Source organism: Trichogramma pretiosum, unplaced genomic scaffold (assembly GCF_000599845.2).
Source record: "Trichogramma pretiosum strain Unisexual culture from Peru unplaced genomic scaffold, Tpre_2.0 scaffold8, whole genome shotgun sequence".
Taxonomy (NCBI): domain Eukaryota; kingdom Metazoa; phylum Arthropoda; class Insecta; order Hymenoptera; family Trichogrammatidae; genus Trichogramma; species Trichogramma pretiosum.
In genome coordinates, this window is record NW_019641699.1 from 1491190 (window position 1) to 1506202 (window position 15013).

General features: G+C 37.8%; 1 protein-coding gene across 1 annotated transcript; it reads right to left on the reverse strand.

Moving 5' to 3' along the window:
• Positions 1 to 1890: 1890 nt before the first annotated feature.
• Positions 1891 to 4986, reverse strand: LOC106651773. The gene is made up of 3 exons (XM_023462572.1): positions 4549 to 4986; positions 4087 to 4469; positions 1891 to 4015 (listed from the first exon to the last, which is right to left on the reverse strand). Exons 1-3 carry the CDS (start codon positions 4984 to 4986, stop codon positions 1891 to 1893), a joined length of 2946 nt encoding a protein of 981 aa, XP_023318340.1.
• Between the last annotated feature and the right edge of the window lie 10027 nt (positions 4987 to 15013).

Here is a 15013-nt window from a genome sequence, read left to right on the forward strand (position 1 = left end):
CCAAAGACCGACGGGCTCTTAGAGTTACTGTACAAAAAACATCCGAATCGAGATAAATACACGACTCAGGATCTTGACGCTTACAAAAATATTCTAGATTATACGAATGCCGTAAGAAAGGGTCATTCGAGTACCGGAGAATTACGTCGATCGAACAGCAACAAACTAAACGATATCATTTTACCTATGTTTCATAAGAAAGGCGGTAGTTTGCTGCTGCCTCGATTCAAAGTGGCCAGAGTCAACTCGCACAAGGATTACGTCTACTGGGATGATCCAAACGAGTTAGTAGATCGACTCAGACTTCTCATAGCGGAAACATCGGCTGGAAACAATAGTCATACGAATGAAATTAGCTCAATCGTCGAAGAGCTACGTGAGGCTGGCTATATATATTGAACTCATCGATGCAACGATCATCAGTATCAAAATGAGCGTCGACGTATTCAGACGTAATTTAAAACAATCAGTAGAGCAGCACGGTAGTCGACTACCAGCAATCGGTTTCAAGCTCACGAGCGAAGGTGACTACGACATCGATAACAAACGACTCTGTCAGATCGCTGAGCCCGTAGACTCGGCCGACGCCGTCACTTTGGAAACTTTGAACGTTAACGTAGGCGCTTTATTGGACTCTTTTACTAAAAAGTGGGAAAAACTCGACGTACAAATCAACGAATTGAAGCATCTCAGTTCATCGTACGCTAATCTCGACGTAAAAATCAACGAACTGAGAGAACAACAGCTCAGTTCATCGGCCTCGTACGCTGATCAGTGGGAAAAACTCGCGTATGCACTGACTGGCAAAATTAATCTACTTGAGAAATTATACTCTACCAAATACAATCTACTCGAATCAAAATTCAACGACTTGGTTGAAGCACGTTACGGTGAAAAAGACGATGAGTGAACACGAGACGGTAGTGTACGAATTGCACAGACCTGCTCGTCGTAACTATCCCCGCAGAAAATTCAACGTTCGTGGTATCGATGAAACGTGGCAGGCCGATTTAGTTGAGATGCTACCATACGAGCGAGAAAACAAGGGTTACAAGTATTTGCTGACGGTCATAGACACATTTTCTAAATACTGCTGGGCATTACCAGTGAAAACTAAGTCTGGTCAGGACGTCGCAACCGCCATGGAATCGATTTTTCAACAAGGTAGAACCCCTAAAAATTTGCACACGGATCGCGGCAAAGAATTTTACAATTCGCACTTTGAAAATTTGATGAAAAAGTACAATGTTCATCTGTACTCGACCTACAGCAATTTGAAAGCATCGATATGCGAACGCTTCAATAGGACGCTGAAAAATAAAATGTGGATGAAATTCAGTTTACAGGGTAACTACAAGTGGCTCGACATGCTGCCGACTCTAGTGACTCGCTACAACGACACCGTGCACAGAACTATCGGTCTCAAACCCAAAGATGTTACACCTGAAAATGAAAAAGAGATTTTAGTAAAAAAATTTCTCTCGACCGCGACGAGCCTCAAAAAACGTGCAAAATTCAAAATCGGTGACAAAGTTCGAGTGAGTAAATTGAAAAATGTATTTGAGAAAGGATACACCCCGAATTGGTCAGCGGAGATTTTCACAATTACTCGTGTTGTTCCTACGCAGCCAGTGACGTATCATCTCAAAGATTACAAGGATCAACCGATCGCGGGTGGATTTTACGAACACGAAATTGCCAAAGTAAAACATCCCGATATCTACTTGATCGAAAAAATTCTCAAGAGACGCAAAAATCAAATGTACGTCAAGTGGCTGGGATTCGATAGTTCTCACAACAGCTGGATCGAAGGGTGAGAGCCCCAACCATCGCTCTCACCAGTGGAGTACAACCAAAATTATTACTCCTCCTCTTCTTTTAAAAATTCATTTAATCTTTCGATAATCTCGATATTTTTGGCTGAGGCTCGTCGTCGTCGAGGCTATCTATGCTGTGATAACCCCATGGCAGGGTGTCTGTGCTATTGGGGATGAGATAGCGTTTGTCATCGTTCGGACTGAGAGCTACTTTTCTCTCTTTTTCCGTAAAGATGTTGTGATTCCGAGATCTTATAACTATTTGCTCGCGAATCGTAATCTCTTTATCGAATAGGCATCTGTAGTAATCATCGAATGTAATATTATTTTTTACCACCCTTGTCTTGACTCCCTTGGACTTTTGAATGGGCTCGTGATTTTCAATCTTGGCTGCGTACATTTTACTACGCAAACCGATGAAATGAGTCATGATTTGACCGTTACATTCGTCTTTTACCAAGCCAGGAACTTTATTGTTCAAACGAGGAATGTTGTATGGATTATCAGCTTTGTAACAAAACGTATCAAACTCTGGTTTTTCATCTTTACTCGTGAGATTTTTTCTCATCAGCTCGTAAATGTTCGTTTGCCTGATTTCATAGATAAAACTGTCAGTATCCATGTACATCAATTTACACTTGTCCTTCAGTAATGGTTTCATGTACTCATAATGAAAACGGTACATGTGTACTTTGGATATTTCCAAGACTGCAGCGCCTACGTAAATGGGTTTTCTTATCGTTATGTTGGTGTGATTCAATTGAATAGCTACCAAGTCTTCGTCGAAAATTGTACAATTTTTAAAGTCGGGTCTTGAAATGTATGCTTCAGCGCCGAATCTACCATCCCAATGATTGACGAGCTTGACTGAAACCCTTTTACGCTCACTTTCCATAGTTTTTCCGTATGCGCTGTTATTCATAAGCTTCCAGTACATTATCTCGAAGGAATTCGTGGCTGCTTGCCTCTTGGCGCTATTAAAGTCGATGTACGGTTTCATCCAGGGTTTTTGCAAAAATTCCAAGGCTCGATGAATCTTGGTAACCCTCAACCCCTGCTCAGTAACTTGCTTCAAAGTGAGATAGTGTAATACGTACCTTTGTTTATTGTACAGCGTTGTCAACAATTTTGACGTCTTAGAGCCAGGTGGAACCATCTTTTCAGCGCAAAAGGGTAGATCTTTATGATCGTCGTGAAGTGTCCTCGGATACTCCAAGTCTACTTCGAGAAAATAGCCCTTCTCCGACTCTGGGGATACATCCCAAAATTTTGGATTTTTTTCGATAGTGCTGCTCTCGACCCATTGAAAACCACCGTAAGGTAGAGACTGCATCATTGCATATCCGTATAGATTGTTGACGTCGTAGTACATGAGATACTTTTCCTCCTTGCTTGCATCGTAGGAGCTCATGTACTTGTGGTTGGCCTCGGCGTACCTGTTTGAGCACTGAGAAATACCACCCCTAATTGCTCTCTCAATGAAGAGTAGCACGTCGATGTCTGTGATAAGTGCGAGAGTGACATTTGTTAATTTTAAACAAGCATCCCAAGCGTATCCTGGAGTGGTGAAGTAATGAGCCGAATCGAGCTCGTAGGATTCAATGCACATGTTGCGAAAGTTTTCAAACACATCTGCGAGTAAGAGAACATCAGTCTTGAGATACAAATCCGAGTACTCACCGAGCGTTTTTATATGAAATGAATTCCACACATCTTGAGCGTGTTGATAGTCTTCTTCCGAGATCGTTTGCTCGGACATGATGCTATAAAATCTTTCGATCGATGGCAATTGCTGCTCGCGCAAACTTTCAAAAGAGCGAGTATAGTCGTAGGGATAAACACCTTTTCTCTTCAACAGCTTGATCTGCTCGCTCGTATAAGCAGAAAATTCTTTGTCGACGATCGGGTGAGTATCCAAATACGAAGCGAGTTTGTCCAGCGAAGAGGGCATAAATCTAAACGAGTCGATGAAACGAAAGTGTACGTTGTTTTTGGTATCGTCGACGTGTTTGATGAACGATATATATTTCTGCTTGTTCAAGGGTATGAGCTTCACGTGTCCTTTCATAACCTCCGAGGTAGCAAGATCCTTGATAAACAGGTGTGAATCATATCCCGTCAGGTTGTGGAAGACCACTGGTATATACTTTGCATTTTTGTAATTCAAATTGCAGCTTTGATGAGCTGCTCCTCTAAAACTGAAAAAATGAAAAATTCGATGAAAATAAAATCATTGATACAAGTGTGATACAAGCGAATGCATACTTACACTCCGGATAGATGACAATGATCTCGTACTTTAGGATCATCCACGGAAAATGGACGACCACATATGTGACACGTCTCTTGTAATTTATACTTTAACCAATCTTCTTGCGTAAGTTTCATCGGTTTGGCATTGCTGAATCGAGCATCCATGCTCACGGCAATTTCTTTCAGTTGTTCAATGAACCATTGGGAAGGGGTCTTGAGATCGTCGGCAGAAGTCTGTCTGTAGCATTTATACTCGGACAGTGAATCGTCGAAACTATACTTTACGTAGAACCCAACACTGAATGCCTGATGCGTTTGAATAACTCGATCGTGCTCTTTGATTGGCTCTCGCAGGAGACACTCAAAATCGGCATACAAAACTACTGGAACACGTTCTTTCTAAAAAAAAAAAAAATAATTTTATATTCGATAAAATCGAAATATTTTCAAATTTAAACAGAATTATTTATTAACTTACTTCTGTAATCGTTATTGTTGATGGAGGAGGAGATTCTTCTATACCCCACTGTACTCGAGCAGGCCGCCTCGATCTTCGGCGAGTAAGTGGAATCAGCTGACGAATCGACTCGGCTAATCGCCTTTTCAAGTCGCTCCGTGGTTGTACTTGGAAGCGTCGTCGACGCTTCCGTTTTTCGCTAATCAGTCGTCGATGTTCCTCTAGCTGCTTCGCAGCAGCTTGACGACGTTGTTCCTCTAGCTGCTTCGCAGCAGCTCGACGACGCTCTTCCTCTAGCTGCTTCGCAGCAGCTTGACGACGACGCACTTCCTTCAGATAGCGCACATGACGCTCGCACTCTTCTTCTTGCAAAGACTTCACTGTTTCACTTAACTCCCACTTTTCATTAACAAATTCGCGCCACTCTCGCAAAAGATTGAATAATTGATATTCACTCATTTTGTACTATTCGCGAGGACGGATCGCTCCCTTCGAAGGCTCGAAAATGACTAACTTTTGACTGACCATAGAGGCCTTATATATCGAAAAAATTTTATTACTTACTCGTGCTAGAAATTTCGACTCTCCCATGGTAAGATATTATAAACAAAGACACAACAAAAAGGATCCAAATCGAACGTGCGAGTTCAAGTGCTTGCGAGTATACGCGCGAAAATAAATTTAAATGGCCCGTGACATCGGTATCGAGTTAGCGCTAGCTAATGTGTAATACGATCAAGCTTACAAGTCTGCACTTGCGAATCATAATAATGATTAACGTTTAGTCGTATAGGATAAAAATTTTCTTAGAAGAATTTTATGTGCTTGGAAATTCCATCTCGTATCGGCAACTCTTTGTGTACGCATCGAAAAATCTAGATGCGAACGTAATAAAAACATTTTGCATGTGCAATCTGACAAATTGTTGTTATGAGGGTCCTAATGCCTTAAATTACAATTATCGATCAAAAATGTAAGCTTGCGTTCAAACGCATAGCGAACGCCTGCTTGAAAGTATACCGGCATATATGTATACGCGTACATATAAGTCTGCATGTGCGCACACACACGTATATGCTAGAACGCATATCTGCCTAAATGTGTACGCACACAAGTATATACCTCACGAACACGCACGTATACGTCTAAGTATACATGCGTATATGTCTCATGAACACAGACGTATGTGCCTGAATGTACACGCATACACGTATATGCCTCACGCATATAAGCGTACACGCATACTCGTATACATGCTTGCATGTACACGCATACGTATATGCTTGCATGTACACGCATGCACCTATATGCCTCACGCATATAAGCGTACACGCATACTCGTATACATGCTTGCATGTACACGCATACTCGTATACATGCTTGCATGTACACGCATGCATGTACACGCATACGTATATGCGTGCATGTACACGCATGCATGTACACGCATACGTATATGCTTGCATGTACACGCATGTACGTATATGCCTCACGCATATGTGCTTGAATATACATGTATATCTAAGCGCACACGCACACGCGTATATAGGCTCGACTGTACACGCGTATATGCCTCACGCATATACGCTTGAATATACATGTATATCTAAGCGTACACGCACACGCGTACATGCCTAAGTATACACGCGTGCGCATGCGTGCAGCCGCACCGAAACCGCGTGCAGCCGCACCGAAACCTCGCGCCAAAGTATATGGGGACTCTGGCCCGGGCTTGAATCCCCAGGGGGTTCTGGCCCGGGCTTGAATCCCCATATATATACTACTCAGTGAATTTGATAAAGATAGTATTTAGAAAAAATATCAAAGAAATCATAAAAATTGGCCTGTGCTTTCATGAGTGTTTGGGTGGAAGGTTTAAACTTTCAATAATATCAGCGCTCTGTGCTTGTAAAAAGCATGCGACCACCTACGTAAAACTAACGATCAAACAAGAAACATTTATTTTGATGATACAATTAAGCCGTCATTTTTTTAGGGAGAAAAAAAATTTATTGAAATTATACTTTGGCCCCGTTTGTGGAAGGACACGTCGACAAACAGTTAGAGAAACGTGTATTTCACAACTCCGTTCAAGATGGCCCAATCTCAATTGAACTTACCTTGGACTTGAGAAAATTTAGATAAAAAATGATTTGCGCTATGACAGGATTGATAACGATACAAACTTATTTTATTACCATATGATTCAAAAGTAAGTTGGACGGAAAATTAGGTAAATTTATAATATGACGGGAGATGAAACGAAAGATTCAAGTTTTGAATAGAGCATTGAAAGAATCTTCAAAGATGTGAAATGTTTTCTAGCGCGTAAAAATATATATGAAAAGTCAAAGCATGGCCTGAAGGAAGGAGGTGTAAATATCGAAGAAAGGTATAAAGCGAGTGGACTAGCCAACGCAAAAGATGCAGCGATCGGATTCGTACGAGAAGGGACGGAGGGATGCGAGAAGCGAGATATACTCAGACGTAGATATAGATAGCGAGCTGGTGCAGTGGTCACGATTCGAAGCGCGGCGATGCTGGTGGTGGTGACGCGTGAGTGCGAGCTCCCGTATTTGAATACAATGCATTATATTGTCCGCGACATATCATATATCTCTGCCCTGCTAAATAAACGTCGTTTCAATATTTAGACTTTCGCGGACCATATATATATACGCCTGATACGAATACAAACGCAGCCGTTGCAGTAGAGCGTAGCCTCGCTGCACTGCCTGCATACGTATAGAAGAAGCATTCGAGAGTGGAAGAAGCTTGCTCGTACCGTACGTATACATAAAACAAGTAGCAAGAGAAAGAGAGAGAAAGAGAAAAAGATAAAAGTTACATGTTCGTTCACGTCGATAAAAATCATTGGGAGTGTAAAAGAAGAATAAAGCGTCGATATATGCATTTGGTACCAAGAGGTTGCACGCACAAAAAACTTTGCCCTCGAGCCTTGCACCATTGCTATGACATTTTGCATATTATGCATCGTTTTACAATCCAATATTTTGACTAAGCCTTTCATCTTTCGTATTCTAGGTATTCACCAAGAGGTCAAAAACAGTCCTTCGGTAGTTTTTCAAAAATTTAAAGTTGCAACATAAACTGATAATAGAAAAGCAATGCAATAATAATGTACTTCTGATCACCAAGAAAATCGTTTCGAAAGAAATAGGTCGATTATTAATTTATTATAATTATAAGGTAAAGACAATTAAAACGATGATCTCTTGCTCGTCACATAGAAGCAAGTATAAAGATATAGGTGTGTATGGGTAAGGCTCAGAATTTTTTATATAATCGTGCGTACGTATTTCACCAATCTTGACGCGCTCTTGGTACGATATAGTGCATAATAAGAGATTCAAAATTTTTCTTTGCGATGGCTAATAATTGATTCAATAGGATACAAAGTTTTATCTCTCACAAGAATTAAATCAATAATGTAAAATCAGATAATGTTTACAAAATTCCACAAAAACTAAATAAATGAAAATTTATATTAAAAAAGAATCGATGGGTTAGTAGCTGATAATTAAACATTAATTGACAGAGAAAAGTTTATAAAGCGAAACTGACTCAAATCTGATCAAGAAACATTTTCAAATTTTTTTAGAATTTTTTATGATTTTAGTTTTCAAGTGATTCAAGTTTTTATACAGCCAATACCTATCAAATTTTTGGATGTACATGCATTTTTCCTTACTTCTGCGACTCTTAAAAGCAACTTCTAACAATCAGTACCCACTTACGAACGGATTATTTTCTTCATTTAATTTACTTTTGCAACTCCAGACTTTTTTAAGAACTGCCCATAAAACGCATATCAAGCTCCTCTTTTATCTTCAAACTTCAAACCTATCAGAAGTTTGATCACTGATTTATGATGAATTTTGTTGCATGTACAGCTGTTTGGCCGATCATTCGTAATTTCTGAGTTGTTTAACGATTTCTCTCATATTTTTCTTGACATTTAGTTTGCTTAAATACGGTATTAAATTTAGTCTTTAGGTGAATAGTAATTTTTTACGATTTTTATGAAAATTGACATAATTTTTTGACATGAAAACAACTTGATGCTTGGAAAAATGCAATACGTTGAAAGTGAAGCAACAAGAGTAGTAGTAGAAGTAGTAGTAGTAGTATTGAAAAGGGTCGAAACGCGCGAAGGGTTGCGCACTATTGGCAATCTCTGAGTTCTGCACGTGCGACTCAAATGAACGGGAAAGAGGACCTTTTCCATTTCTACTCTGACAAACGGACGATTCTGCGACAATAGGTAAATGTGCGTCCCCCTTCTCTTGCGAGAATGAAGGCTCCAAGTACGTAACTTCGCATGCACAAATTTCAATGAAAGCAGCGCTACTACAACTGGCCTTCCAAACTGGCTCAATTCCAAAGCTGCGGACCGACTGTATGCGCTTGCTTTTGTTGCTTAAAAAAGGAACGGCTGCTTCGATTATACGTGCGCGAGAGATACGCGTTCTCTTAGGCATATCGGCGGCTCGCGCGAGCTTGCAAGCTCACATAAACAGATCAGTGCTCACGTATCGTATGGTACTGAGTCATAAAATGCATAGAAAAGACAGAAAAAGATTCGCTTTGTCTGCATTTCCGCAAAATTTTCAGATGCGGTCGAAGCCGATGCCAGACTATTTTAGATTTTTTTCCTTGGGCAAACTTAATTGAGTACTTACATTTTGCCCCACGCAAACTGCTGAGCCCGAAAAAACTTACAAAATAATTCTAGCGACGCTGTGTTTTGTATTAAGTGAGCTTATAGTGACAAATATTGTTAAGGCTATTTGTTTTCAACATTAGGATGAGATTATAACTTCAAAATTTATTCTGTCGAAAGCTTTTGAATTTATCGCGTCATTTTTTTCAAATTGCTTTACCAGGTATTATCGAGGGAAAACAGACTCGATTCGCGCACGCGCTATAAAATAGTTGATCGTCAAATATAGTCAAAGTTGCTGTTCAAAGCGAGAGTAGCAGATGTTTGAGCAGTTGAACATTTTGAATAATTCAGACCCATAAATCGTCCTTGAGTACAAGAATTTCGCACAAAATGTCTTTCCGCGTGCACAGCTCGTGTTACCAGGTATAACTTACAAAGTTAAAGTGATTATAATTTTCAACAAAAGTGACGAACGACGTAACGGCCCGTACGGCTCTCGAGTAGGTGCCGCTACGAGGCGGGAGAAAAATTTATATTCACACGCACGTGATGCAGCCAGGTCGGCTCACGCCTGTATACTACGCAGCTTTCGTGTGTGTACATATATGATGTATTTTTGCTCGCGAGTAATGCGTCAAGATAGCATCGGAGTTAGCAAAGCGTGGTAATTGTGACGTGAACTGGTACGTTCGAACTTGCTGTGAATATTTCATTTACTGCTTCCAGTAATCTGTTAACGTAAGCTCAAATAGAGCCCAAAATGGTACTTAACTGAATTCGTTAATTAATAAAATAAAGTAAAAACAAGTTTGCATGTGACACATTGTAGAATTTTGAAATAGCTAAAAGAAACGCTCGAATAAAAGAGAAGCAGTGAAACTCGGTCTGTAAGGGATATCAAAACCGTTTGGATACAGTATTATTTACATTGCTAATGTATCGTTGCCCTAACTTCTAATTAAACAAATTCACACAATTTAGCAGAGGTTTACCAGTACGGAAATGTGTTCTTTTGAGTCCATTGAAAGCTCACAAGCTACAGTGAGTTAACCAAAAGCGTTTGAAACCCATAAAAAGTACTCTTCTTCCGTTTTTCAACCTTCCAAATAGCAAATGAAATTGAAGAAAGAGGAGGAGCAAAGTGTAGCCGAAGCTCCTGAAGCACATGGAGAATGAGAAGGGCGGCTCGTTAGCGCTCTTAACGCGAGTTACGGTCCAAAGTGCACAAGCTCTCTCTCTCTCTCTCTTTCTCTGATTCATTACTCAAAAGGGAATGAATATTTATAAGAAACAGCAATAATAGTAATTTTTCCTTTCTTTCCATCACATAATATACTTTTTTAGGCTCTTTATAAGTCTCTTACATTTAATCAACAACGTTTTCTTTCAATATTTTTATGGCATCGTTGTTTAACATTTGATGAATTTTCACAACTAGATATACTTTTTAACAAATTAATAACATTTGACATCATGATAGAATTTTTATTTCCTGAGTTATGAAAATGTGATTTTCTTTTTTCCAATTATTCGGTAGATTAACATTTTTTAAATTAATGTATTCCATTAAAATAAGTTCAATTCCAAAGATAAAATAATAATTTTCACAAAGTTTTTTCGAATCTTATGGCCAAATATTGTTAAAAAATGTGGCATACCTTTTCCGATCTGTTATTTTCTTAGTATTTAATTTGTTTTGTGAAGAAATTTCCACGTAATATTGATAAAAATTCGAAAGAGTTAGGCGCCCAATATAGTAAGTTTAACATAATTGTTTTCAGATGGTACAGATATTCTTTGAAACTGTTTGATGGTTGAATCGATTGATGCCAATCATCAGTTAAAACAGATTTTAAAAGTTGTACTCTCTTAAAGGAATCATTTCTTTAAAAAAATACCGATATAAGTAGCTCGTAAAAAATTGCACTCTCGCTCGATAAAACAAATGCCAGAGAGTACATTCAAACCGTTCCACGCTCACTGTTAAACTTTTTGTCTCATAAGGTAAAGGACAGTTCCGTCGTCTCTTGAGCACGCGACGGTTCGATTACGCGACAATAAAACAACGTCCGGTGCACCTGCGGGTCTTGATGTGTAGAGAGACAGAGAAAGTGTGTGTGTATGCATGTACGTGTGTGTGGAAAAAGAGAGAGCACGAAAGAGATAGCTGTGCGAGTGTGTGTGCGTGCACGATAACAAGACGACTCACGGTTCCTACCCTTATGTTCGCTAAAAGTTCACTTCTGCTATATCTCTCTCTCTCTCTCTCCCTCTTATTTTATTCGCAAAATTGTCTTGCACAAAGTTTAGCTCTGTATACGTGAGGCCTGCTGTTTCCGCTCCGGCGTATGAAAGACTTTAGCTATCTCTTCATCTCTATAAGCTTATTTGAGAGATACATTCACGCGTAAACGAATGTATAGCGGCACATAGACTTGCCGCTACTCCAGAAAAATGAAATTTTGCCCTGTTAAATTTCCGATCAAAAAAATTTCTTACTTTTTTGAATCAAATTGAATTTGATAATCTCGCTAGTTAAGCGTATGTTATATTGTCACTTATTGGACTCACTGGTATTTTTTTAATGCTGCAAACGGCTGCATTTCAGCAATTTGATTTCCTACATCTACCACTACAACTATTTTAATTTATCACGTCTGCTTTAAAATAAAATTCCCTTTTCCGATTTAAGTAGATTAAAAAACAATTTTATGTGCTCTTGCAAGTGTGAATAAACTTAACTAAAGAATAATAAAATAATCGATGAAAAAATTGCATAAAAAAATTGTTAGCTTATATATTTGTAATTAATTATTTATTGTTTTAAAAAAACTTTTAAGCTGATATTATCTCTGCAATTATTACAGACTTATATTTACCAGAATTCTGAGACACGTACACGTCTGTGAAGAGAAAAATTCATAAAATATGACAATTATCTGAAATGACATACCTTCTCAATTATAAAAGCCGTTTGAATGCATAGCATTTACGATTATACAAGATGAAAAATTTATGAATGCTGACTTTTTATTTATTTCTGATTTCACCACGAATCTACCAACACAGGACGAGATATTCCCATTTTCAATTTCATGTATTTCATCCCAAGCTCGGCGTATTTTTGCAATAAAATTGGATAATGAGGGCGTTGCCTTGAATTCAGGTATACAGCTTCGTGCTGCACACACGTGCGTGTGCGTAAATAAAAAATACATGTAAGATACGTAAACGAATGTCACAATAACTTGCGAATCCTTATGCACTCGATCGCTGCTGCGATGGAGAAAGAATGTACGGCCCCGTAAACATCGGCATTTTATCTCCAACGCCACTACCTTCCACCCGGTATATATCGCTCGAAACCGGACTTTTGCTTGCTCCGCTGTCAGATCGACAATTTCTTAGTTTAGTCGTGGAGTAGTACACTCAAAGACAGAGGAGTATAAGGAAAAAAATAAATAAATTAAAGAATATAAGTTGCCGACTACAACGACGACGACTTACCTGTTTTGCGTAAAGAAAGAAGAGAAAACTGGTATCTGAGCGCAATCAAATTTATTTAGAGGAATTCGCTGCTTTTCATACTTATGCACATTCTGAACTGAAGTATTTATTATATTCTGACTCTGGCGCTTCGTTTTTGTTTTTTTGTGCAATCTTACAGTTGTACAGCAATACATATCGAAGAAATGAATTCGCTTCAAAAATAACCGCTGAGTAATTGAAACTATTTTTTATTGTACAAACCATTTCTTTACATACTTTTGTCATTTCAAATAATTCAAAAAGCTCTGTTTTAAGACTTTGAATTATACATATAAAGTCTATTGTTGACAAATTTTGAACTTTACTGTATGCTTAACTTGTAAATCCGATATACATCACTACATTTTGATGCAATGTTGATTTACTATTCATGGTAACTTTTAGGTGCCCTTTACGCGTGTAAATTTTTTAATCGTGTTTTTGTAAAATTGCTATTTCATTCTTAGAAGTCACTATATATCATTTTAACTTGAATCAAAATTAATTTGGGCAATGAGAAAACTTCTTAAGGTAGTTTATTCTAAAATTGATTTTAGGATAATTTTTCTAAAATTGAGAAAATAAGTTCTTAAAACGACCTGAAATGATCGTTTTTATTTTTTTTTTTTTTGGTGAATTTTCTTTAGATACTTTTGAGCAACTAGAGTGTTGCAGCAGCGAACTCGCATATTCTGAAAACATTTTTTTAAATATTGAAACTATGAATTTATCAATTTTGGGCGCCGAATGAAGATAAAAAGCATCTATTTCGTTTTGTGACAACACTGCTCGCAGATGTAGCTCACTTTAGGACTAATATTCATTTTAGCATTACATTGAAATGTGTTCAAAAATAATTTTCTTCCCATAAAATGGATATTCGATCAACTTATTCTTATGTGATAGAGAGCGTCACCTTGAAGTTCTTTTAGGGGGGGGGGGGGGGGGGGGNAATTGATCTATAAATCATACACATAATTAATAGTTATTTGAAGAATATTCAGTTAAATTTTCAGCCCAAAATACTGAAAAATAAGCTGGCTACAGCAAATTTTCACATGCAACGTAAAAAAAATCCGGTGGACACTATCACTCAAAATCTTCTCGACCGATCCACTTCATATTTTATACACTATTTAAGTAGATGATATATGAGGTAATGACGTCGAGATATTTTAACTTTTTGCATTTTTAAATGCTTTTTACGAACAAGTACAATGAATTTTTGCCTTCATTTTGTCAAAAAAGTTATTTTTTTCACTTCAAAATAATGCCAAAAACTCAAAAATCATTTTAAACGAAATATCTCGACGTCATTACCTCATAATTTATGTAGATAAATAGTGAGAAAAATTTGGAAAGAATCGGTCGAGTAGATTTTCAGTTACAGTGTCCACCGATCGATCTTTTTTTCAGTTTTGCGAGAAAATTGGCTGTAGTTAGCTTATTTTTCACTATTTTCAGCTGAAAATTTAACTTCGAAAACCATCGAACAAGACCCTACCCCCCCCCCCCCCCCCCNCCCCCCCCCCCCCCTAAGTCAGATGTTACTTTTCTGTCCATCACTTTTATATATGTGATAGGAGGTTATCTAAAAGCTACATCTTTATATCGACCATCCCTACGAAGACAATCACTCATGCGAATGAGGTCAAAAAAATCTCTCTTTCAAAGAAGCGGTCAAGAAAATCACTCTAAAAAATCTACGATCAAGAAAATCTTTTCAAAAAAATAAAAAAAAACTAAAAAAAAATCAAAAAAATTCAAAAAAAATAAATTTTTGGAGAGATTTTCTTGACCTCATCTTCGAAAGAGAGTTTTTTTCTCCACAAGTTTTCAGGAGAGATTTTTTTGATCGCACTTCACTGGAACGGTGATACTCTTCGTAGGGATGGTCGATATCATTCGCACAGTTTTATTGGTTGAAATTAATATTGATTCATTTATTTATTAAAATTTTCATTGCATTAAAAAAATGTGTTATTTTCTAATCCTTTAAAGATTTTGCAGTGTCTAGTACAGCAATCAAATATCAATATAAAGAATTTTCTTTCTATGCATCAAATTAGAACAATACATTCAAAAATTCAAAATATCAATAAAAAATGGTGAGTTTATTTAAAATAGAAAGTAATAGTAATAAATAAATAAAAAATAGTGGGTTAGGAAGAGTCAGATGTACGGCAACTAAGTCGAAAATTTACGATGAACCGTAAATCCATTTAGTCTCGTCTGAAAAAGAGTGAGAGAAAGAGAAGAGGTAAAGAGCGA

Coding starts and splice junctions, on each gene's coding strand:
- LOC106651773 (XM_023462572.1), bottom strand. CDS start 4,986: ATGAGTGAATATCAATTATTCAATCTTTTGCGAGAGTGGCGCGAATTT. Junction 4,470..4,548: donor CAACAATAACGATTACAGAA/GTAAGTTAATAA, acceptor TTTTTTTTTTAG/AAAGAACGTGTTCCAGTAGT. Junction 4,016..4,086: donor CATTGTCATCTATCCGGAGT/GTAAGTATGCAT, acceptor TCATTTTTTCAG/TTTTAGAGGAGCAGCTCATC.